General features: G+C 47.7%; 1 protein-coding gene across 2 annotated transcripts; it reads right to left on the bottom strand.

Annotated features, from left to right (window-relative positions):
* Positions 1–2967: 2967 nt before the first annotated feature.
* LOC100656445 (delta(3,5)-Delta(2,4)-dienoyl-CoA isomerase, mitochondrial-like) lies at positions 2968–17958 on the bottom strand. 2 transcript variants are annotated; one of them, XM_023539891.2, is made up of 11 exons: positions 17728–17893; positions 17175–17382; positions 16940–17028; positions 13076–13120; positions 4914–5038; positions 4786–4834; positions 4531–4595; positions 3898–3968; positions 3742–3813; positions 3377–3527; positions 2968–3201 (listed from the first exon to the last, which is right to left on the bottom strand). In XM_023539891.2, exons 1-11 carry the CDS (start codon positions 17774–17776, stop codon positions 3097–3099), a joined length of 1029 nt encoding a protein of 342 aa, XP_023395659.2. In that variant the 5' UTR covers positions 17777–17893; the 3' UTR covers positions 2968–3096. The 2 variants fall into 2 exon arrangements, with proteins under 2 accessions (XP_023395659.2, XP_003420873.3); XM_003420825.4 differs by lacking the exon at positions 13076–13120 and having other exon boundaries at positions 17826–17958.
* Positions 17959–19520: the final 1562 nt, after the last annotated feature.

Raw genomic sequence — 19520 nt, 5'->3', positions numbered from 1 at the left:
CTCTGGCTCTTCCTACCTGTGGGATCTTTGCAAAGTGCCTTAGCCTCAATTTCTCCATTTGCCTATCTGTAAAATGGGGGTAATAATAGCATAAGCCTTATAGGGTCCTTGTAAGCAACCAGTAAGGTGATAAATATAAAATGCTTGCAACAGGACTTAGTATATAGAGGGCACTGAAATTAGTGCTTGCTCTCTTGTCCTCAGGGTGTCCCTGGCTGATATAAAAAGCTAAATACTTGGCTAGTAACCAAAAGGTTGGCAGTTCAAACCCACCAGAGGTGTCTCGGATAAAAGCCCTGGTGTTATGGATTCAATTGCGTGCCCAGAAATGTATGTCAATTTGGCTAGGCCATGATTCCCAGTACTGTCATCTGATGTGATTTTCCTACCTGTTGTAAATCCTAGCCTCTATGATGTTAATTAGGCAGGATTAAAGGCGGTTATGTTAAAGAGCCAGGACTCAATCTATAAGATTAGGTTGTGTCTTAAGACAATTTTTTGAGATAGAAAAGAGAGTAGCAAGCAGAGAGAGGAGAGGACCTCCTATCGCCAAGAAACAAGAGCCAAAAGAATAGCGTGTCACTTGGACCCGAGGTCCCTGTGCTGAGAAGCTCCTAACCAGGAAACGACTGATGACAAGGACCTTCCTCCAGAGCCGACAGGGAGAAAGCCTTCCTTTGGAACAAGCACCATGAATTTGGACTTCTAGCCTCCTGGACTGTGAAAGAATAAATTTCTCTTTGTTAAAGCCATCCACTTTTGATATTTCTGTTAAAGCAGTACCAGATAACTAAGAATTTGGTACCGAAAGAGTGAGGTACTGCCCTAACAGATACCTAAAATGTGGAAGCAGTTTTGAAACTGTGAATGGATAGAGGCTGGAAGAGTTTTTAAAGTGGTAATAGTAAAGGCCTAGATTGCCTTACAGAGGCTGTTGGTGGAATTATGGACGTTGAAGACAATTCTGGTGAGGACTCGGAAGGAAAGAACAGAGCTGTACAGTAGAGATGGCACAGATGGCGAAAATGAGCAGCAGAGAAATGGCAGCAGTAGAATCAGGAGATCAGCACGAGATAGTACTGGAGCCATCCCACAGAGCAAAAGAGCTATGTGCCTTCGGCAGGAGACTTCCTGGCAGAGTGGAGTGCCCTTGGGCACTTACTAGTAGAGCCAGGCTTGCCCACCCATGGAGCAAAAGTTGAGTGTCTTCCAGCCAAAGTTTACTGGTGGAGTGAGGTGCCTCCAGGCAGTCACTGGTGGAGCTACAGAGCTTTGAAACACTTGCCCCAGCAGGGCAGATGTAGTCATGAGGCCCGAGAGGTTGAGAGGCCAAGGAACCAGGAAACAGAACCCAAAGAGTTAAGGAACACAGGAAGCTGAGCTGCTTCAGTTTCAAATGGTAAGGCCACAATATCTGGGGCCTCATAGGGTGGAGTCACCACTCAGATGTACTAGAATGGGGTCCCTTAAAGACAAGGGAGCACAGTTGCTGTCCCAGTGGGCCTGGAAGGCAGAGCTGAAGCCCAAGACAGAGGAGCCTCCACCCAGAATCAGGAGAACGTGGCCAACACCAGAGCCTGAGGGGCAGGGCCGTTGTCTAAATGGTCTCAGAGAACACAGGATTATCTTCAAGCCTTGAGAGCTAACGTAATGTGTTCTGATGACTTGCTTGGTGCCTGTTATCCCTTCTTTCCTTCCAATTTCTACCATTTGTAATGGAAATGTTTAGCTTGTGCTTGTTCCACCACTGGACTTTGGAAGCAAATAATCTGTATTCTAGATTTCATGGATGAAGAGAAATTTTTGGATTTTGTACTTAAGACTTCTGCTATGGTATGATGGGGTGAATGTGTTTTACACATGGCAAGGGCAAGAATTCTGGGGTGCCAAAAGTTGGAATGTTATGAATTGAACTGTCCCCCCACAATGTGTCAACCTGACTACTCCATGATCCCCAGTATTGTGTGATTGTCCACTATTTTGTCATCTGATGTGATTTTCCTATGTGTTGTAAATCCTAGCTCTACGATGTTAATGAAGCAGGATTAGAGACAGTTATGTTAAATGGGCAGGGTTCAATCCACAAGGTGACATTGTATTTTGAGTCAATCTCTTTTGAGATAATAAAGAGAAAAGCAAGGAGGGGGGATGACCTCATGCCACCAAGAAACAAGGGCCAGGAGAACAGCTTGTCCTTTGGACCTGAGGTCCTGTGCTGAGAAGCTCCTAGACCAAGAGAAGACTGATGACAAGGACCTTCCCCCAGAGTCAACAGAGACAGTATTCCCCTAGAGGTGATGCCCTGAATTCGGACTTCTAGTCTTCTAGACTGAGAGAATAAATTTCTCTTTGCTAAATCCATCCACTTCTGTTGTTTCTGTTATTGCAGCCCTAGATAACTAAGACACTTGGTGATTTGCTTCCGAAAGGTTAGCCATGAAAACCCTATGAAGCAATACTACTCTACACACATGGGGTCGCCATGAGTCAGAATTGACTTGATGGGAACTGTTGGCTCTTGTGCTCATTTCAAACACATAAAACCAGAAGGTTGGGGTATATTTGGGTAAGAACACCTGAAGATAAAAGAAGTGAGACAATTGGCCCAAGACAGGATATCTAGGAAGGGAGCCCAGAATCAAACCCCATGCTGACTTCAGGCCCGGAGCCCATCTGCTGTGCAGTGAGAGGGTGTCAGGCGGGGAAGGACACCCCCCCCAGGGGCAGACAGCAGACCATCTGGAGCCTCCCAGCCCAGGGGGAGCCCTGCGACCCGTGATCGCTCCACGCCCCCACACTATCGGCCCGCGCCTGCCCACCCTAGCTCCTGACGGTCATCACCTACGTGGCACCCATTCCACTGGTCGGACCTCTGTCCCCAGCCTTCAGCACAACCGTGCTCCTTGGAGCCCCAGGTGCATCTCGGCCCCTCTCTGCCTATCCTCTCTCCCCAGCAAGGTCACCAGGTTCTTTACATGGGTTTATTGCTCATGGGGCAAACACAAGGCCTTGTGCTCGAGGAAATCCGTGTTGTGAAGTTACACACTGGGAGGAGGCACCAAGGCGGGACAGAGCTAGACCAGGGCACGCGGGCTCTCAGAGCTTGGAGAAGGTGACGCTTTTCAGATCCTTCTTCTCCATCGCGGCCTGGACAGACTTCAGGACGTCATCGGTCTGCAGCATGCTCATGTTCCAATTGTGCTGCAGAAGGAGGGCCATGGCAACAGACGACGCAGGGCAAGGTTAGCGCTGGGCCAACGAGAAACGGGGCAGCCAGCAGCCCACCAATCAGGACACGGCCTGCGCAGCTGCTGCGCTCTGACTGGCCGCTCTGGGACGGGAGGCGGGCTGGGATTGGCTGGAAGGAGGTGCTCACCGCGAACTCGAGGCCGGCAGCCACCGGGTGGTCGCGGGCGTAGACCAGGTTGACCTTCGTGCCCTGCACCGCCAGGGGGCTCTTGCTGGAAATCTCGGCTGCCAGCGTGAAGGCCGCGTCGAGCGTGGCCTCCTTGTCTGGGAACACCCGGCTGCGGAGGAAAGGGAACCGGGATCGGGCGGCGGGGCGGGGCTTCCTCACCTTCCGTCCTCCCGCCCGCAGGGAGGAAGGGGCCCGTCCCAGCGGACGGCGAAGCCCCGCCGTAAAGCGGGCCGATCGGAGCAGGCAGCGGACCCCGATCCAGGAACGCGCGGGCCGAGGAGTCCTGGGGGCGGGCCGCCCCGCGCCCCCGGCCTCGGCCCTACCTGACCAGCCCGCTGCTCAGGGCCTCGTCAGCCATCATCCTGCGGGCGGTGAAGGCCAGCTCGTTGACCAGGCTGCAAGAGGGGCGGGACGTCAGGGACGGCCGTCTCCCCGGGTCGGGGGCGCCCTGCGGTCCTCTTCTCTCCTGCCCCTCTCACCTCTGGCTCCCGATGACCCGGGGCAGACGCTGCAGGGTTCCCACGTCGGCTGCCAGACCGATGTCCACCTCCTGGGGGCAGTCATTTGGTTTTCATTGACCGCGGAGGTTGACCCCAGCTCAGCCAGGAGGGGGGTCGTGCCCCATTTCCCAGCTCAGGGGGTCCCCAGACACCCCATTCCATTCCCATCTACAGACATTGACTGGGCAGAGTCCTTCAGTCTAGAATACAGCCCACCCTTCAACTCCCTCTGCTCTGTCCATTCTTTGGGGTCAGCCAAGCCCATCTCCCGAGGGAAGCCCTCCTAACTGCCCATCTGACCCTGTGTCCTGCATCCCTGGGCTCTGTGGTGCCTCCCGCCCTCCCCGACACTGAGCCATCAGCAGCCCCAGCCTCTAGCACGTGCCAGCCTCATCCCATCTGCTACCGCAGTTCCCTCCTGACCTCACCGGGACGGCCCACCCTTGTTTCTTGCCACAGACAAGTCTTACTTTTTAAGGTTCAGTTTTGACTAAGTGTTCCCAGAAGCCCTGGGGCTCCTCCAGGCCCTCCTGCCCCGCTTACTGCTCAGATTTAAGGGGGGCTGGGGAGAGGGGCATCTGGAAAGCAGAAGCTCGGGAGAGGATGGCTCACCTTCACCTGGAAGAATGCGTCCTGGGCACAGTAGCGGATGTCACAGGCAGTGATGAGGTCCACACCTGGGAGGGAGAGGCCAGGACACTAAACAACCACAAGGTCAGCGCCTCCATCTGAGGACGTGGCCTTGCATCTGGGGATCAAGTCTAAGCAGCCACACGTCTGAGGCCGTAGGTTACCGGATAAGGCTGAAGGCAGCGGCCAAGAGGGGCCTGGCCAGGGTGAACACACTGGGTGGGGGTGCAGACCTACCTGCACCGATGCAGCCCCCATGGATGGCTGCGATGACAGGCTTGGGGCACTGGAAGCAAAGGGAGCAGCAGGGTCAGGGCTGGCCAGAGAGGTGGGCAGTGGGGACAGCCTACCAGCCCTCGAGTCACCTTCTCGATGACACTGAAAGTCTCCTGGTATCTGCTGATGATTTTACGGAGGTACCAGCTTCTGCGGGCCGCGTCATCCCCTTGGGGCTGCAGGAGCACTGGAGCCATGTCCATGAGGTCGATACCTGGTGGGAAGGGGTAAGGGAGTTCACTCAGCCTCCCAGGCCCCACCCATTGCCCCAGCCAGAGGTTAGAACCCCCAAACCACTACAGAGGAGGAAAGAAGTCACACAGGACTTACCGATGATTGGGTGTGGGGTAAGATAAAAACATGAATAAAAGCTAACGTTCATTGAGTCACTGCCCATGTATCCCTCACAACCCTATGACCTATGTCCTATTAGCACCTCCATTTCACAGAGGAGTAAACTGAGGCACACTGGCTTGCGAGTCGTGGACCTGGATATTGAACCCAGGGCCATGCAGCTGGGTCCAGACGCCATGCTTTCAGGCACCACACCACCCGCACAGAAGTCCAGGTGTGTCGCCTGAGCAACGGATCACACGGGGGAGATGTTTCCTGAGGTGGGGGACACCAGGATGAAGCAATTTCTGTGACTCCAACTTCAAAATAAATCCCAAATCTGACCTTTCCTCCACCAATCATTCTCCATGACCCCCACTTTGGTCCTGGCCACGCTCATCCTCCCTGGTCTCCCTGCTCCCACCCTCGCCCCCCCAGTCTGTTCCCCACCCATAGACAGAGGGACCCTGTGAATGCCGAAGTCAGGCTCTTCCTCTCTCCGCTCCGCTCTCGGTTGTTAGTTAGCATTGAGTCAGCTCTGACTCATGGCAACCCTCATAGCGACCCCATGTACAATAGAAAGAAACACTGCCTGGTCCTGCACCATGTTCAGGACCATTGGTATGCCACAGGAGGGTTCTGAGCCGAACAACACTTCACCTTCTCCCTCCCGCTGTTAATCAGTCTCACCCCATTGCCCGGCCCCTCAGCAATGCTGTCTGTCAGACCCTGAAAAATCCTCCATACATTTGGCCACACCACCGACTCGGAGGCTTCCTTGCCTCCACTATTTGCTGAAACAAGCAAGACCGTAGGAGTACTGGCCAGGGTAGAGCTGAATTTGTGCACGTCAAATTCATGTGGGCAGGACTTCCCTGCGTGACCTGGGCCAGGCAACTTCATTTTTGAAGCCTGGGGTTTCTTCTCTGGAAAGTGAGGATAAAACCCTCCCAAGAGCTGATGGGGCAACAAGGATTCAAAGAGATGGAGCCCCAGAGGCACTCCGCACAGTGTCCGGCATGCAGCGGGATCACAACAGTTACTATTATTACAGGCTCCACTCCAATGGAGGTCAAGGCCATCTACGTCAGCCGGCTGGCATCTGTTGGCCCCGCGCTATGTCTGGGACGCCTGTGTGACTCATCCAGTGTCGCACTTACTCCCAGGACAAGCCTGGCCTGGCACCCTGCAACAGTTTCCCCCACCGGCTTTTCTGGTTTACCTGCTGTTGTTCTATGGATCACTCTGGCGTGGCCTTTCTAGTCATAGTCTTGTGACTCTCACCTAAGTGATTGGGCAGGACTGCAAATAGGGTAATTGTGGCCCACCAAGGGGACTGGTCAGTTTTGCCACCCCGCTGGGAAGGAAGCAGAGGGTCTCACCGCCACCAAGGAAGAACAGCCAGGAGCGGATAGTGCATCCTTTGGATGTGGGATCCCTGTGCTGAGAAACTCCTGGATAAGGAGACTGAGAATGGGTGAGTTCTAACCCTGAAGACTGTGAGAAACCACTGCAGAAGAGACCAGCAGGAGAGGCTGGCAGGACCAAGAAACCTGAGTTCCTGGGGTGTCTCTGGGGACATATTGGCACAAAGGCTGAGGGCCAGAGAGGTGTGCCTGCAACCATGGCTGAAAAGAGGCTGTCCTGATGGATGAACTGTATCCTGAGTATTCCTCAACCTAAATTATAACATGTTACTTCCCTAATAAATCTCGTATCATGAGTATTACCTGTGAGTTCTGTGTGGCCCTTGCAATGAATTATTGAATACAGCTAGAAGTAGAATGTCATGGGAGGGACGGCTGGCGTCAGAATTGGTAAGGACGGTGGAGACAGGGGAGGTATGTCTGACCTCTGCCTCTTAAGAATCAGCCTTGGGCTGTTGATCTTGATTTTCCTTCCCCCTCTGAAGAGAGAGGCGGTCAGATGCTGTCCCTTGCCATTTTTATAGTTGGTGTCATAGCGAGATTCTTCGCAATGGCTCCAGACTCATGGAAGCACAGGGCTTTGTAAGATAAAGAATGAAGTGAAACTTGTGATTCTTAGATGGTTACTTTGGTTGTTGTTGCCTGTAATGGCTGAGATTCTTCAAGACCAAGAACATGCGTGTCTCCTCAGAAATGGATGGTTTGATAGGTACCAGCAATTTAGAAACTGGCTATCTAAAATGGAGGGAGATAAAGGAATGAAATGGCTGGCTTACATGCTTTTGTGGGTGTGCTTACACTCAATGAGGGACACAAGGAAGGATCCCTACTGAATGTTGTTGTTAGGTGCCATTGAGTCAGTTTCGATTCATAGCGACCTGTGTACAACAGAACGAAACACTGCCCGGTCCTGTGCCAACCTCCCAAGCATTGTGATGCTTGAGCCCATTGTTGCAGCCACTGTGTCAATTCATCTCATTGAGGGTCTTCCTCTTTTTTGCTGACCCTCTACTTTACGAAGCATGATGTCCTTCTCCAGGAACTGGTCCCTCTTGGTAGCATATCCAAAGTATGTGACACAAAGTCTCACCATTCTCACTTCCAGTGAGCACTCTGGCTGTACTTCCAAGACAGACCTGTTTGTTCTTCTGTCAGTCAATGGGGTATTCAATATTCTTTGTCAACAACATAATTTAAAGGCATCGATTATTCTGTGGTCTTCCTTATTCACTGTCCAGCTTTCACATGCATATGAGGTGACTGAAAACACCATAGCTTGGGTCAGGTGCACCTTAGTCCTTAAAGTGACATCTTTGCTTTTTAATGCTTTCAAGAGCTCTTTTGCAGATTTGCCCAATGCAATGTGCCCTTTGATTTCTTGACTGCTACTTCCATGTGTGTTGGTTGTGAATCCAAGTAAAATGAAATGCTTTACAACTTCAATCTTTTCTCCATTTATCATGATGTTGCTTCTTGGTCCAGTTGTGAGGATTTTTCTTTATGTTGAGGTGTAATCCATACTGAAGGCCGTGGTCTTTGATCTTCATCAGTAAGTGCTTCACATCCTCTTCACTATCAGCAAGCAAGGTTGTGTCATCTGTACATCACAGGTTGTTAGTGAGTCTTCCTCCAATCCTGATGCAGTGTTCTTCATACAGTCCATCTTTTTGGATTATTTGCCCAGCATACAGATTGAATGAGTATGGTGAAAGGGTACAAATCTGACACACACTTTTCCTGACTTTAAAAAAAAAAAAAAGACACTATTTTTTTGTTTTGTTCAAACGACTGCCTCTTGGTCTAAGGATAGGCTCCTCATAAATACAATTAAGTGTTCTGGAATTCCCATTCTTCCCAATGTTATCCAAAATTTGTTATGACCCACACAGTTGAACGCATTTGCATAGTCACTAAAACACAGGTAAATATCCTTCTGGTATCCTCTGCTTTCAGCCAGGATCCATCTGACGTCAGCAATGACATCCCTGGTTCCGCGTCTCCTTCTGAATCCGGCCTGAATTTCTGGCCGTTCCCTGTAGATGTACTGCTGCAGCCGCTTTTGAGTGATCTTCACCAAAATTTTACTTCTGTGTGATATTAATGATGTTGTTCGATAATTTCCACATTCTGTTGTATCACTGTTCTTTGGAATGGGTAAAAATATGAATCTCTTCCAGTCAGTTGGTCAGGTAACTGTATTCCAAATTTCTTGGCATAGATGAGTGAGCACTTTCAGCGCTACATCCATTTGTTGAAACATCTCAATTGGTGTTTTGTCAGTTTCTGGAGCCTCGTTTGTCCCCAGTGCCTTCAGTGCAGCTTGGACCTCTTCCTTCAGTGCCATCAGTTCGTGATCGTATGCACCTCCTGAAACGGTTGAACGTTGAATAATTCTTTTTGGTACAGTGACTGTGTATTCTTCCCTCCTTCTTTTGATGCTTCCTTTGTCATTCAGCATTTTCCCCACAGAATCCTTCAATATTGCAACTCAAGGCTTGAATTTTTTCTTTGGTTCTTTCAGCTTGAGAAATGCCAAGTGTGTATTCTTCCCTTTTGGTTTTCTATCTCCAGCTCTTTGCACGTGTCATTATAATACGTTACTTTGTCTTCTCAAGCTGCCCTTTCTGTTCAGCTCTTTTACTTCATCATTTCTTCCTTTCCTTTTAGCTAGTGGACGTACAAGAGCAAGTTTCAGAGTCTCTCCTGACATCCATTTTGGTCTATTTTTTTTTTTTTTTCCTGTCTTTTTAATGACCTCTGAATTTTTTTTTTTTTTTTTAATGGATATCCTTGATGTCATTCCACAGCTTGTCTGGTCTTCCATCATTAGTGTTCAATGCATCAAATCTATTCTTGAGATGGTCTCTAAATTGAGGTGGGATACACTCAAGGTCGTACTTTGGCTCTCATGGACTTCTAATTTTCTTCAACTTTGGCTTGAACTTGCACATGAACAACTGATGGTCTTTTCCACAGTTGGCCCCTGGCTTTGTTCTGACCGATGATACTGAGCTTTTCCATCATCTCTTTCCACAGGTGTATTCAATTTGATTCCTGTGTGTTGCATCTGGTGAAGTCCATGTGTATGGTTGCCGTTTATGTTGGCAAAAAGTATTTGCAAAGAAGAAGTCATTGGTCTTGCAAAATTCTATCATGAGATCTCCAGCGTTGTTTCTATCACCAAGGCCATATTTTCAATAACCGATCCTTCTTACATTCCCAACTTTCACATTCCAATTGCCAGTAATTATCTATCCATCCTGATTGCATGTTTACTCAATTTCAGACTGCAGAAATTGGTAAAAATCTTTAATTTCTTTATTTTTGTCCTCAGTGGTTGGTGTGTAAATTTGTATAGTAGTCGTATTAACTGGTCTTCCTTGTAGGTGTATGGATGTTATCCTACCACTGACAGCGTTGTACTTCAGGATAGACCTTGAAACGCTCTTTTTAACTATGAACATGATGCCATTCCTCTTTAGTTTGTCATTCCCAGCATAGTAGACCATATGATTACCTGATTCTAAACGGCCAGTATCAGCTCATTTCAGCTCACTAATGCCTAGGATATCGATGTTTATGCATTCCCTTTTATTTTTATTATTGTAATTTAGGTGAAGGTTAACGGAACAAACCAGCTTCTCATTAAACAATTAGCATGCATATTGTTTTGTGACACTGGTTACCAATACCACAATACATCAACATTCTCCCTTGTTGACCTGGGGTCCCCCATTACCAGCTTTCCTGTCAGCTCCTGCCTTTTAGCCTTTGCCCCTGGGCTGGTGTGCCCCTTTAGTCTTGTTTTGTTTTATGGGCCTGTCTAACCTTCGGCTGAAGGGTGAACCTCAGGTGTGACTTCATTACCAAGTTAAAAGGGTGACCAGGGGCCATATTCTCGGGGTTTCTCCATCTCTGTCAGGTCAGTTAAGTCTGGTCTTTTTTTTGTATGTTAGAATTTTGTTCTACATTCTTCTCTAGCTCTGTCTGGTACCCTCTATCGTGATCCCTGTCAGAGCCGTAGGTGGTGGTAGCCGGGGACCATCTAGTTGTGCTGGACTTAGTCTGGTGGAGGCTGTGGTAATTGTGGTCCATTAGTCCTTTGGACTAATTTTTCCCTTGTGTCTTTAATTTTCTTCATTCTCCCTTGCTCCTGATGGGGTGAGACCAGTGGAGTATCTTAGATGGCCACTCACCAGCTTTTAAGACTCCAGTTCCATTTCATTTTTGGAGATTTCCAATTTTCCTAGATTTATACTTTGTACACTCCACGTTCTGATTATTAATGGATGTTTGCAGATGTTTCTTCTCATTTTGAGTCATCCCACATCAGCAAATGAAAGTCCTGAAAGCTTGACTCATCTATGCCATTCAGGTCAACTCTAATTTGAGGAGGCAGCTCTTCCCCAGTAGTCTTTTGAGTGCCTTCCAACCTGGGGGGCTCATCTTCCGGAACCGTAGCAGACAATGTTCCCCTGCTATTCATAAGGTTTTCACTGCCTAATTTTTTTCAGAAGTAGACCGCCAGGGCCTTCTTCCAAGTCTGTCTTAGTCTGGAAGCTCAGCTGAAACCTGTGCACCATGGGTGACCCTGTATTTGAATACTGGTGGCACACTTTCCAGCATCACGACAACACACAAGCCCCCACAGTATGACAAACTGAAAAGATTTCTTTTTCCTGATGGTCTGGGGAAGAGGGCTGAAGAAGATGCAGATAGGATTATATGCATTAACTGTGATTGTAAAAACCGTAACTGTGGACGCTGTGTGAAAGAGTGGACTAAGGGGGAGTCCTTGAGTACTGTGGACAAACCTAAAGTTCCTTAAAAGTTTTGCTATGTTGATACCTTGCGAGGCTCAGAGCAAGGGAATAATCTTCTCTCAGTTCAATTTTGTCAGACATCAGAAAGGGTGAAGCTAAGATGACTTTTGGAGAACCTGACCACATCAAATGAACACTTGCAGCCGACCTGAATAGCTGGTACCTGAGCAACCTCACCCTAAGGACTTTTTGTCCTGCTGCAGGACTAACTGTTAATGACTATTTTGGACTGGTAAAATGATCGGGAGGGGGAAGTCATCCTCCAAGTATGAAAGAACCATGGCTAGAAAAGCTAGGGGGTGGCCTGCGGTGCGATGGATCATTTTTGTGTGGCCTTTCTAGCCATGGTCTTGTAACTCCCACCTAATTGATCGGGTGGGACTGTGCAGATAGGGCAATTGTGGCCCACCAAGGGGATTGGTCAGTTTTGCCATCCCTCTGGGCTTGAAATGGGCCACCCCAGAGGGGGGAAGGAAAGGATCCCACCACCTCCAAGGAAGAACAGCCAGCAGCAGAAAGCATGTCCTTTGGACCCGGCATCCCTGCAATGAGAAACTCCTGGAACCGGGTATCAAGACAGATTGAGCTGTAACCCTGAAGAAAGTGAGAAGCGGGAGCAGGAGGGACCTGCAGGAAACCATGTGGTGGACTTCCCCATCAATGGAGTGAGAAGGCTGAGTGCCTGGGGTGCCTCTGGGGACTTATTGGCGGGGGCTAAAGGAGCTTGATGGAAGAACCATATCCTGAGTGTTCCTGAACCTGAATTGTAACCTGTTATTTCCCTAATAAACCCCATAACTGTGATTATTGTCTGTGAGTTTTGTGTGGCCATGGCAATGAATTATCTAGCAGAGAGAGTGCCGTGCATGGGGTGGACAGTTGGTGGCAGAACCTGTAAAGGTGGCACCAGAGGGAGCATGTCTGACCTATGCCTCACAGAAATCAGCCTGGGGCTGTTGCTATTGATTCTCCTTCCTCTTATGAAGTTAGAGAAGATCAGACACCACCCCCGCTCCATTTTTACACCCACACTACCTAGACCTGTAAGAGCTCAGCTACTAACTGAAAGGTTGGCAGTTTAAATCCACCCAGAGGTACCTTGGAAGAAAGCCATGGCAATCTACTTTCAAAAGATCACAGCTATTGAAAACCCTATGGAGCACAGTTCTACTCGGATACACATAAGGCTGCCATGAGTGGAAACCAACTCAATGGCAACTGGTCTGGTTTTTTTTTCCTGGACCTGTAGACTCTGGCATTTGTAACCCCTGTCCTCAGGCTGTGGAACAAGTTGTCCCAGTCATTGCAGAGTCTCCTCTTGTCCTGGTGACTTTCGACCAGCCCTGTGAACCTCTAAATACTCCAAATATCATTCATAATCATCATCAAGTTATTCATAATCATAAATAGCAGCAGCACCATTAACGATGCACACAGTATGCTCTAGGCCTAAACATGTTGCAAGTGTAAACTCATTTAAGCCTCACAGTGACCCAATGAGGCAGGTGCTAACAATGAGCTCAGAGGGATGAAGGCACAGTGTGCAGGTGGCACAGGTGGGAGGAGCTTTAGCCAGCGTGCCAGACACCTGGGCTACCCACTTAGTGGTTAAGAGCAAGGGCTCTGCAGCCAGGAAGCCTGAGTTTGAATCCCAGCTCTGCCACTTACCGGCCCTCTGAAGTTTCTTCCTTCTCTGGGCTTTAGTTTCCTCATCTATAAAATGGGGATGATAACAGAAGGAACTCAGAGGGTTGTGGAGAGAAGCAATTTGTTAATATGTGTAAAGTGTTTAGAGTAGGGCCTGACACTCTGTGAATGCGAAATACACGTGGGTTTTTTTTTTTTTTTTTTTTAGCAGTAGTTCATTTCTGCGACTGGATCACTACGCAACCCTGAGTTTCTTCTTCCTGGCCTTCAGGGTCTTGCTGATGAAAACGGAACAAGACAGCCACAATTGGCTGAGAACTGGAAGACAGATGAGGGCTCCAGGCCTGGCCCAGCCACAGACGAATCCTCACCTCTCACTTCTCAAACCTGAGCTTCCTGGCAGCCAGGTTGGGGACAGGCGCTGGACTGACCTTGCTGAACTAATGAAAGAAAGGAGAAACAGAGAAAGGTATAGAAAGAAAATGAGGGACATGCAAAGATGTTAACAGAGGCAACAGAAAAAAGAGACTGTTTACTTATTTGCCTTCCCCAGAGAGCTGAGAACCCCATGCAGGCAGGGATGGGGTGGTCTCAGTCTTCACGGGTCCCCAGCACTGGGCTGGGCCCCATGCAGCTGTTAGCAAATGTGGGTGGGGGCATCAGTCTCTAGATAGTGCACACTTGTTATTTTTCGTGATGGGAATGGTAGCACCTAATGCGGGTGAGGTGCACACAGCTTGATCAAGGTAGATGCCACTCAGGTGTGCACAAAAGAATGCTTTTGGTAAAGGAGAAGACATACATAATTAGACACCACCACCAACAACCAAAAAAAAAAGATGTGTGTGGTTACATATGAATGTATATATGCACATACGTGTATGTGTACATACGTGTGTACACATATGTATACACATACAGATTTATCTATATGGCTATGTATACAGAGGTGTGTGTGTGCCTGCATATGTACGTATTCATACAGACAACAAACTACTTAGTGGGCATAGCTATGGATACTTCTGAGACAAAATCAAACGCCATGTGAGTTTGGTCTTCTGGGTTTGAAGAATGTGGGACATAGTCTCATGGGACAACTCAGTCAATTGGCATAATACACTTCATAAAGTTTATGTTCTTCATACTAGTTTGGTGAGTAGTGTCTGGGGTCTTAAAAGCTTGCAAGTTGCCATCTAAGATACAACTATTGGCTCTGTTCGTCTGGAGCAAAAGAGAAAGAAGGAAACCAAAGACTCAGAGAAGATACTGGTCGACAAGACCAACAGTCTACATGAACTATGGTCTCATCTATCCTGTGACCAGAAGAACTAGATGGTGCCCATCTACCATTACCCACTGTTCTGAGCAGGGCCACAATGCATGGATTCTGATAGCATGGCAGAAAAATGTGGACGAGAACTGAAATTTCTTAAAAAGTCCATAATTACTGGACTGGTTGAGACTGGAGGACGCCTTGAGACTATTGCCCTGAGATACTCTTTAAACCTTGAACCAAAACTAGCCCCTGAGGTTACTTTTTCTTTTTATTGTGCTTTAAGTGAAAGTTTACAAATCAAGTCAGTCTCTCATACAAGAATTTGTATACGCCTTGCTTTGTACTCCTAGTTGCTCTCCGCCTAATGAGACAGCACACTCCTTCTCTCCACCCTTTATTCCCCATGTCCATTCAGCCAGCTTCTAACCCCCTTTGCCTTCTCATCTTCCCTTCAGACAGGAGTTGCATACATAGTCTCATGTGTCTACTTGAGCCAAGAAGCTCACTCCTCACCAGTATCATTTTCTTTCTTATGGTCCAGTCCAATCCCTGTATGAAGTGAGGTTACCTTTTATCTAGATAACAAATTGGCTTATAAAATAAAGATTATAACCTGTGAGTACTGAGCTCCTTTAAAAAATCATCTTTATGAGGCCAAATGGTCAACAATCACTGTAAAGCAATGATGAATAAATAAGGGAGCAGGGAAACTAGATTACTGGAAATGGAACAACCAGAACAGAAGTATGAGAATGTTAACACACTGAAAAATGTAACCAATGTCACTGACTAATGTGTGTGGGAATTGTTAAATAGAAACCTTATGTGCTCTGTAAACTCTCACCAAAAACACAATAAAATATTATTTAAAAAAGAAAGGAGTGAAATGTCCCATTTCACTTCTGATGTGGACCTAAAGTCCCAACCCTCCTGCAGATAACAACCATGCACTCTGGCTGGCAAGACACAGGAAAGCCACTAGTGAAGGCACTGGGCTAATTGTGGAGGGAGTCAGCACTTAGAAGACGGGACTGGCAGAAAGTGAGCTACCTGCTTTTGAAGCTTTTAGCCTGAGGGCAGGATAAAGTAGTGCCTGAAGAACCAAATGCTAGAGTTACGGTGACTTATTAGCTGCCGGAAAGTGAGGAGAAAATCCCAAAAAGAAGACAGCCAGAGAGGGGAGCCCCAAATTCTGTGTATAAACTCTGCCCATATCTCTGGCTCACTCATGAACCATGCAGGCAGCCCAGCAAAAGCTGGAAAAACTGAACTGACATTTGAACTGTTGCCCAAGATACGGACTTAACACACATTTCCAACCTAGCCACTAAAAAGAAAATTCAACATTCTTTGGAGTTACATAACCGAATCCAGAGTCTCCACAACGTCACATCCCCAATATCCAGGTTACAATCCAAAATTAGTCAAAATACAAAAAGATAAAAAAATGAGACCCATTTTCAAGAGAAAAGACAAGAAACAGAGACTGACCCCAAGACGACTCAAATCTTACAATTAGAAGACAAAGATTTTAAAGCAGACATTCCAACTATGCTCAATGACACAGAAAAAGAGGCTTACAATAAATAAAAATACAGGAAACTTGAGCAGAGGAATGGAAAATATACAAAAGAAAAAATGGAAATTTGAGAACTGAAAAATACAATATCTGAAAAAAAAAATAACTGGATGGGCATAACAGCAGAATTGAGATGACAGGAAAGAGTCAGTGAATCTGATCAGTGGAAATGATCCAATCTGAAGAACAGACCTGTGGGGCAATCAAAAGATTAAGCATACATGTATTTGGGCGGCACAAACAGTTAAGCACGAAACTACTCACCCAAAGGTTGGCAGCTGAAACCCACCCAGAGGCGCCCAGGAAGAAAGGTCTGCTGACCTGCTCCCGAACTGTCACATCCGTGAAACCCTTGTGGAGCACGGTTCTACTCTGACTCAATGGCAGTTTTTTTTTGTTTTGGTTATGTGGAAATCAGTTATTGTGTGTCAAGTAATTGCATAAAAGCATGTCACTATCAGAGTAAAACCTGTGAGAGTTAGAACCCAGTGGGACTGCCTTGTTTTTCCAGGTCTGGCAAGTCTGTCTTACCATAGACTTTATCCTCATTTCCAACCAACCCACTAAAGAGAAAACCTGACACTCTTTGGAGTTATATAATACAATCCAGAGTCTCCACAACATGGAATTCCCAATACAATGGGGATGCAGTCTTACCACTTTTCTATGGCTCTCTATTAGTGGAAAATATTTGACTTTTCCTTCTCTGACAGGTTTCCACCTTATGCAGGTTCCGGCTCTCAGAGGTTTTACCCTAGAACACACTTTACAGATGCAGAAACCAAGACTCAGAGGTTAAGTGCCTTGTCCAAGGTCACAGATCCAGAAAGGAAACCTAGACATCAGGGTCCATGGCCCAGACACATTCTGTTGGGCTAAATTCTGTATCTGAATGTTTTAAATTAGGCCTTTTATAAAAATGATAAAAGTGGCAGTTAGAAGCTGCTTAAAACCCTACTTCAGAAGCACTGCTCTAATTCCAGGAGCGGGAGAGACTGGTGGGGATGGGGGTGAAAAGTACACTTGGTACCTGAAGTAAACATTTTTCCTTCACCAGAGATCACCACAGCACGACAGTCGGCATCCTCGGATATCTTTTTGAAACATTCCACCATCTCGCTGTGGAGAAGCAAGGAGAAAAGGGCTGTGTCTGGGGCAGGGATCCTCTACCCTCACACCCATCTACCCACTGCATTCCACCCCTACCCAGCCCCTCAGCCTCTGCCTCCTCCTGCAGGCAGGCCTCCAGGATACACAGGTCAGACCTCCAGAAGGCCTTGTTCATGGCATTCCTCTTCTCAGGTCGGTTTATCTGCACATGCAGAATGTGTCCTGGGCCGGATGTCACCCGAAGAGACTGATAGCTGTGGCCTGGCGCCTCGACGGGGGCTGCTCGGGAGGCCTCATCTTGTGCAGGGGAGCTCAAGGGGCGACAGCTACATGTGAGACCTGGCTGGGTGGGGGCCAAAAGCCCTGGGAAGAGAAAGAAAGAGTGCTGACCCCAGACAAAGTCCCTCCAAACTGAGAGACACAGACTCTTCAGTGACCCGGACTGGGGACACAGCACCTCCAAGAGCAGAGGGTACGATCCTCAGGGTCCCCAGATTGGGGAGCACAGGCCCCTCAGAGGCCTCGTTCAGGAGGACTCAGCTGTCAAGGTTAGAGGTGCCTCCCTCAGCAGTGGCCTCAGTTTGAGAACCACCTCAGACCCTTGATCGTGGGACTGACCCCGGATCAGGAATACTGCGCCATCAGCGGCCACAGATTGGAACACAGGCCCCCAGAACTAGGGTGACATTCAGATCCGAGCGCACAAACCCCTGAGTCCGTGACTCCGGACATGCGCTTTCCGTCCTATGGTCGCCATGACAGCACCACATCAGCGCCGATCGCCCAGAAGTCAAGGGGTGACTCACGCCGGGTCAGCGAGCCTCTAAGTCCGCGAGAAGGCGCCATCTCAGCCTTCGCCAAAGGACAGAGTGGCGAGCGTAACAGGCACGTGAACGCCAGGGGGCGGGCCCGGAAGGCCGCCATGTTGAGTGAGGACATCGAAGCCACAGCCTGCCCGGTGAACCTGCCTTTCTTTCCGCCATCTTTACTAAGGGCAAACGGAACTTGGGTTCTTAGTTCTCCTGGTGGCCCAGCTTTGGAAAGTTGCTAAATTACAGCGGGTCGTGGAAAAGGAAACCTGGGCTCAGTACCTTATAAAGGCTCTTGGAAGTGTAAGCTTTAGCCCTGTATTTTACATCTAGGAACCTGGCCTAAGAAAATAATCCACACTATCGTTTTTTTTATTGTTAGATAAACCATGGTGTTTTCAGTCGCCTTGTATGCATGGGAAAGCTGGATGATCAATAAGGAAGTCGGGAGAAGGATTGATGCTTTGGAATTGTGTTGGTGAATAATATTGAATATACCATGGACTGCCAGAAGAACAAACAAATCTGTCTTGAAAGAAGTACAACCAGAATGCTCCTTAGAAGCAAGGATGGCGAGATTACGTCTTACATACTTTGGACATGTTATCAGGAGTGACCAGTCCCTGAGAAGGACTTCGTGCTTGGTAAAGTAGAGCGTTATCCAAAAAGATGAAAACCTTCAGTGAGATGGACGGACACAGTCGCTGCAATAATGGGCTTGAGCATAACAATGATTTTGAGGATGGCAGAGGACTGGGCAGTGCTTCATTCTGTGGTGCATAGGGTCACTATGAGTTGGAGCCCAGTGGACGGCACCTGACAACAACAACATTATTTTTGGATAAAGGTTCTGGGTAAGGCTCATCACAGCGCTGTTTCATAATGGCAGTAGAAGGTGGACACAGCCTTAACGTCCATGGAGGGCATTAACTGCAGTGTTGCAAGTTTGTAAATCATCTTGTATTTCCTGTTACCTAAAAAGAAAAAAAAAAAAGTTAACCTCCAGCATTAGGAGCTTACCCACTTAAAGGGATAAAAGTACAGACGGGCCAGAGTTGAACACTGTGTACCATGCTGAGCTAAATGCATGTACCTAATCTGTTTGAGTTTCTACAACACGTGAAGTGTATTATTTTCCACTGGACACAGAAGAAATGGGCTCAGAGGGGCAGCCACTAGTTCAAGGTCACTGGGCTTCACTAGCTGCAGTGGGGATTTATGTGGTTCCAAAGTCCAAGTTTTTAAAATGTTTGTTGAAAAGATAAAGCCACTTTGGAAAAACACAGTGTGGTTCCAAAGTCCAAGTTTTTAAAATGTTTGTTGAAAAGATAAAGCCACTTTGGAAAAACACAGCGTATAGAAAATACTGTAAAACTGCTTAGGAATGAATGTCAAAGAAGATGTTCACTAAGGCAGTAAGCAGATGTGTCTCTGGCCAGATGGGACTGAAGGAAGTATCTTTGTTTCTTAACATGTGTCCTCTCTGGTTTTGCAGACTAGACGTACTGGCCATTTTGGAAAACAGAGTACCAGAGGCTGCCTGTCCATCAACAGAAGACTGCTTAGTTTAGCTACAAAATGAAAAACTGAAGCTGCTATACAGATTCTTAGAGAGAAAAGATACAGAACGTTTGTGTGACCACTTGGTGTAAAATAGATGGTTGTCCATGGCTGTATGAGCGTTCTGGTCAT

Source organism: Loxodonta africana, chromosome 11, assembly GCF_030014295.1.
Source record: "Loxodonta africana isolate mLoxAfr1 chromosome 11, mLoxAfr1.hap2, whole genome shotgun sequence".
Taxonomy (NCBI): Eukaryota; Metazoa; Chordata; class Mammalia; order Proboscidea; family Elephantidae; genus Loxodonta; species Loxodonta africana.
This window is presented reverse-complemented; position numbering and strand designations above follow the sequence as displayed.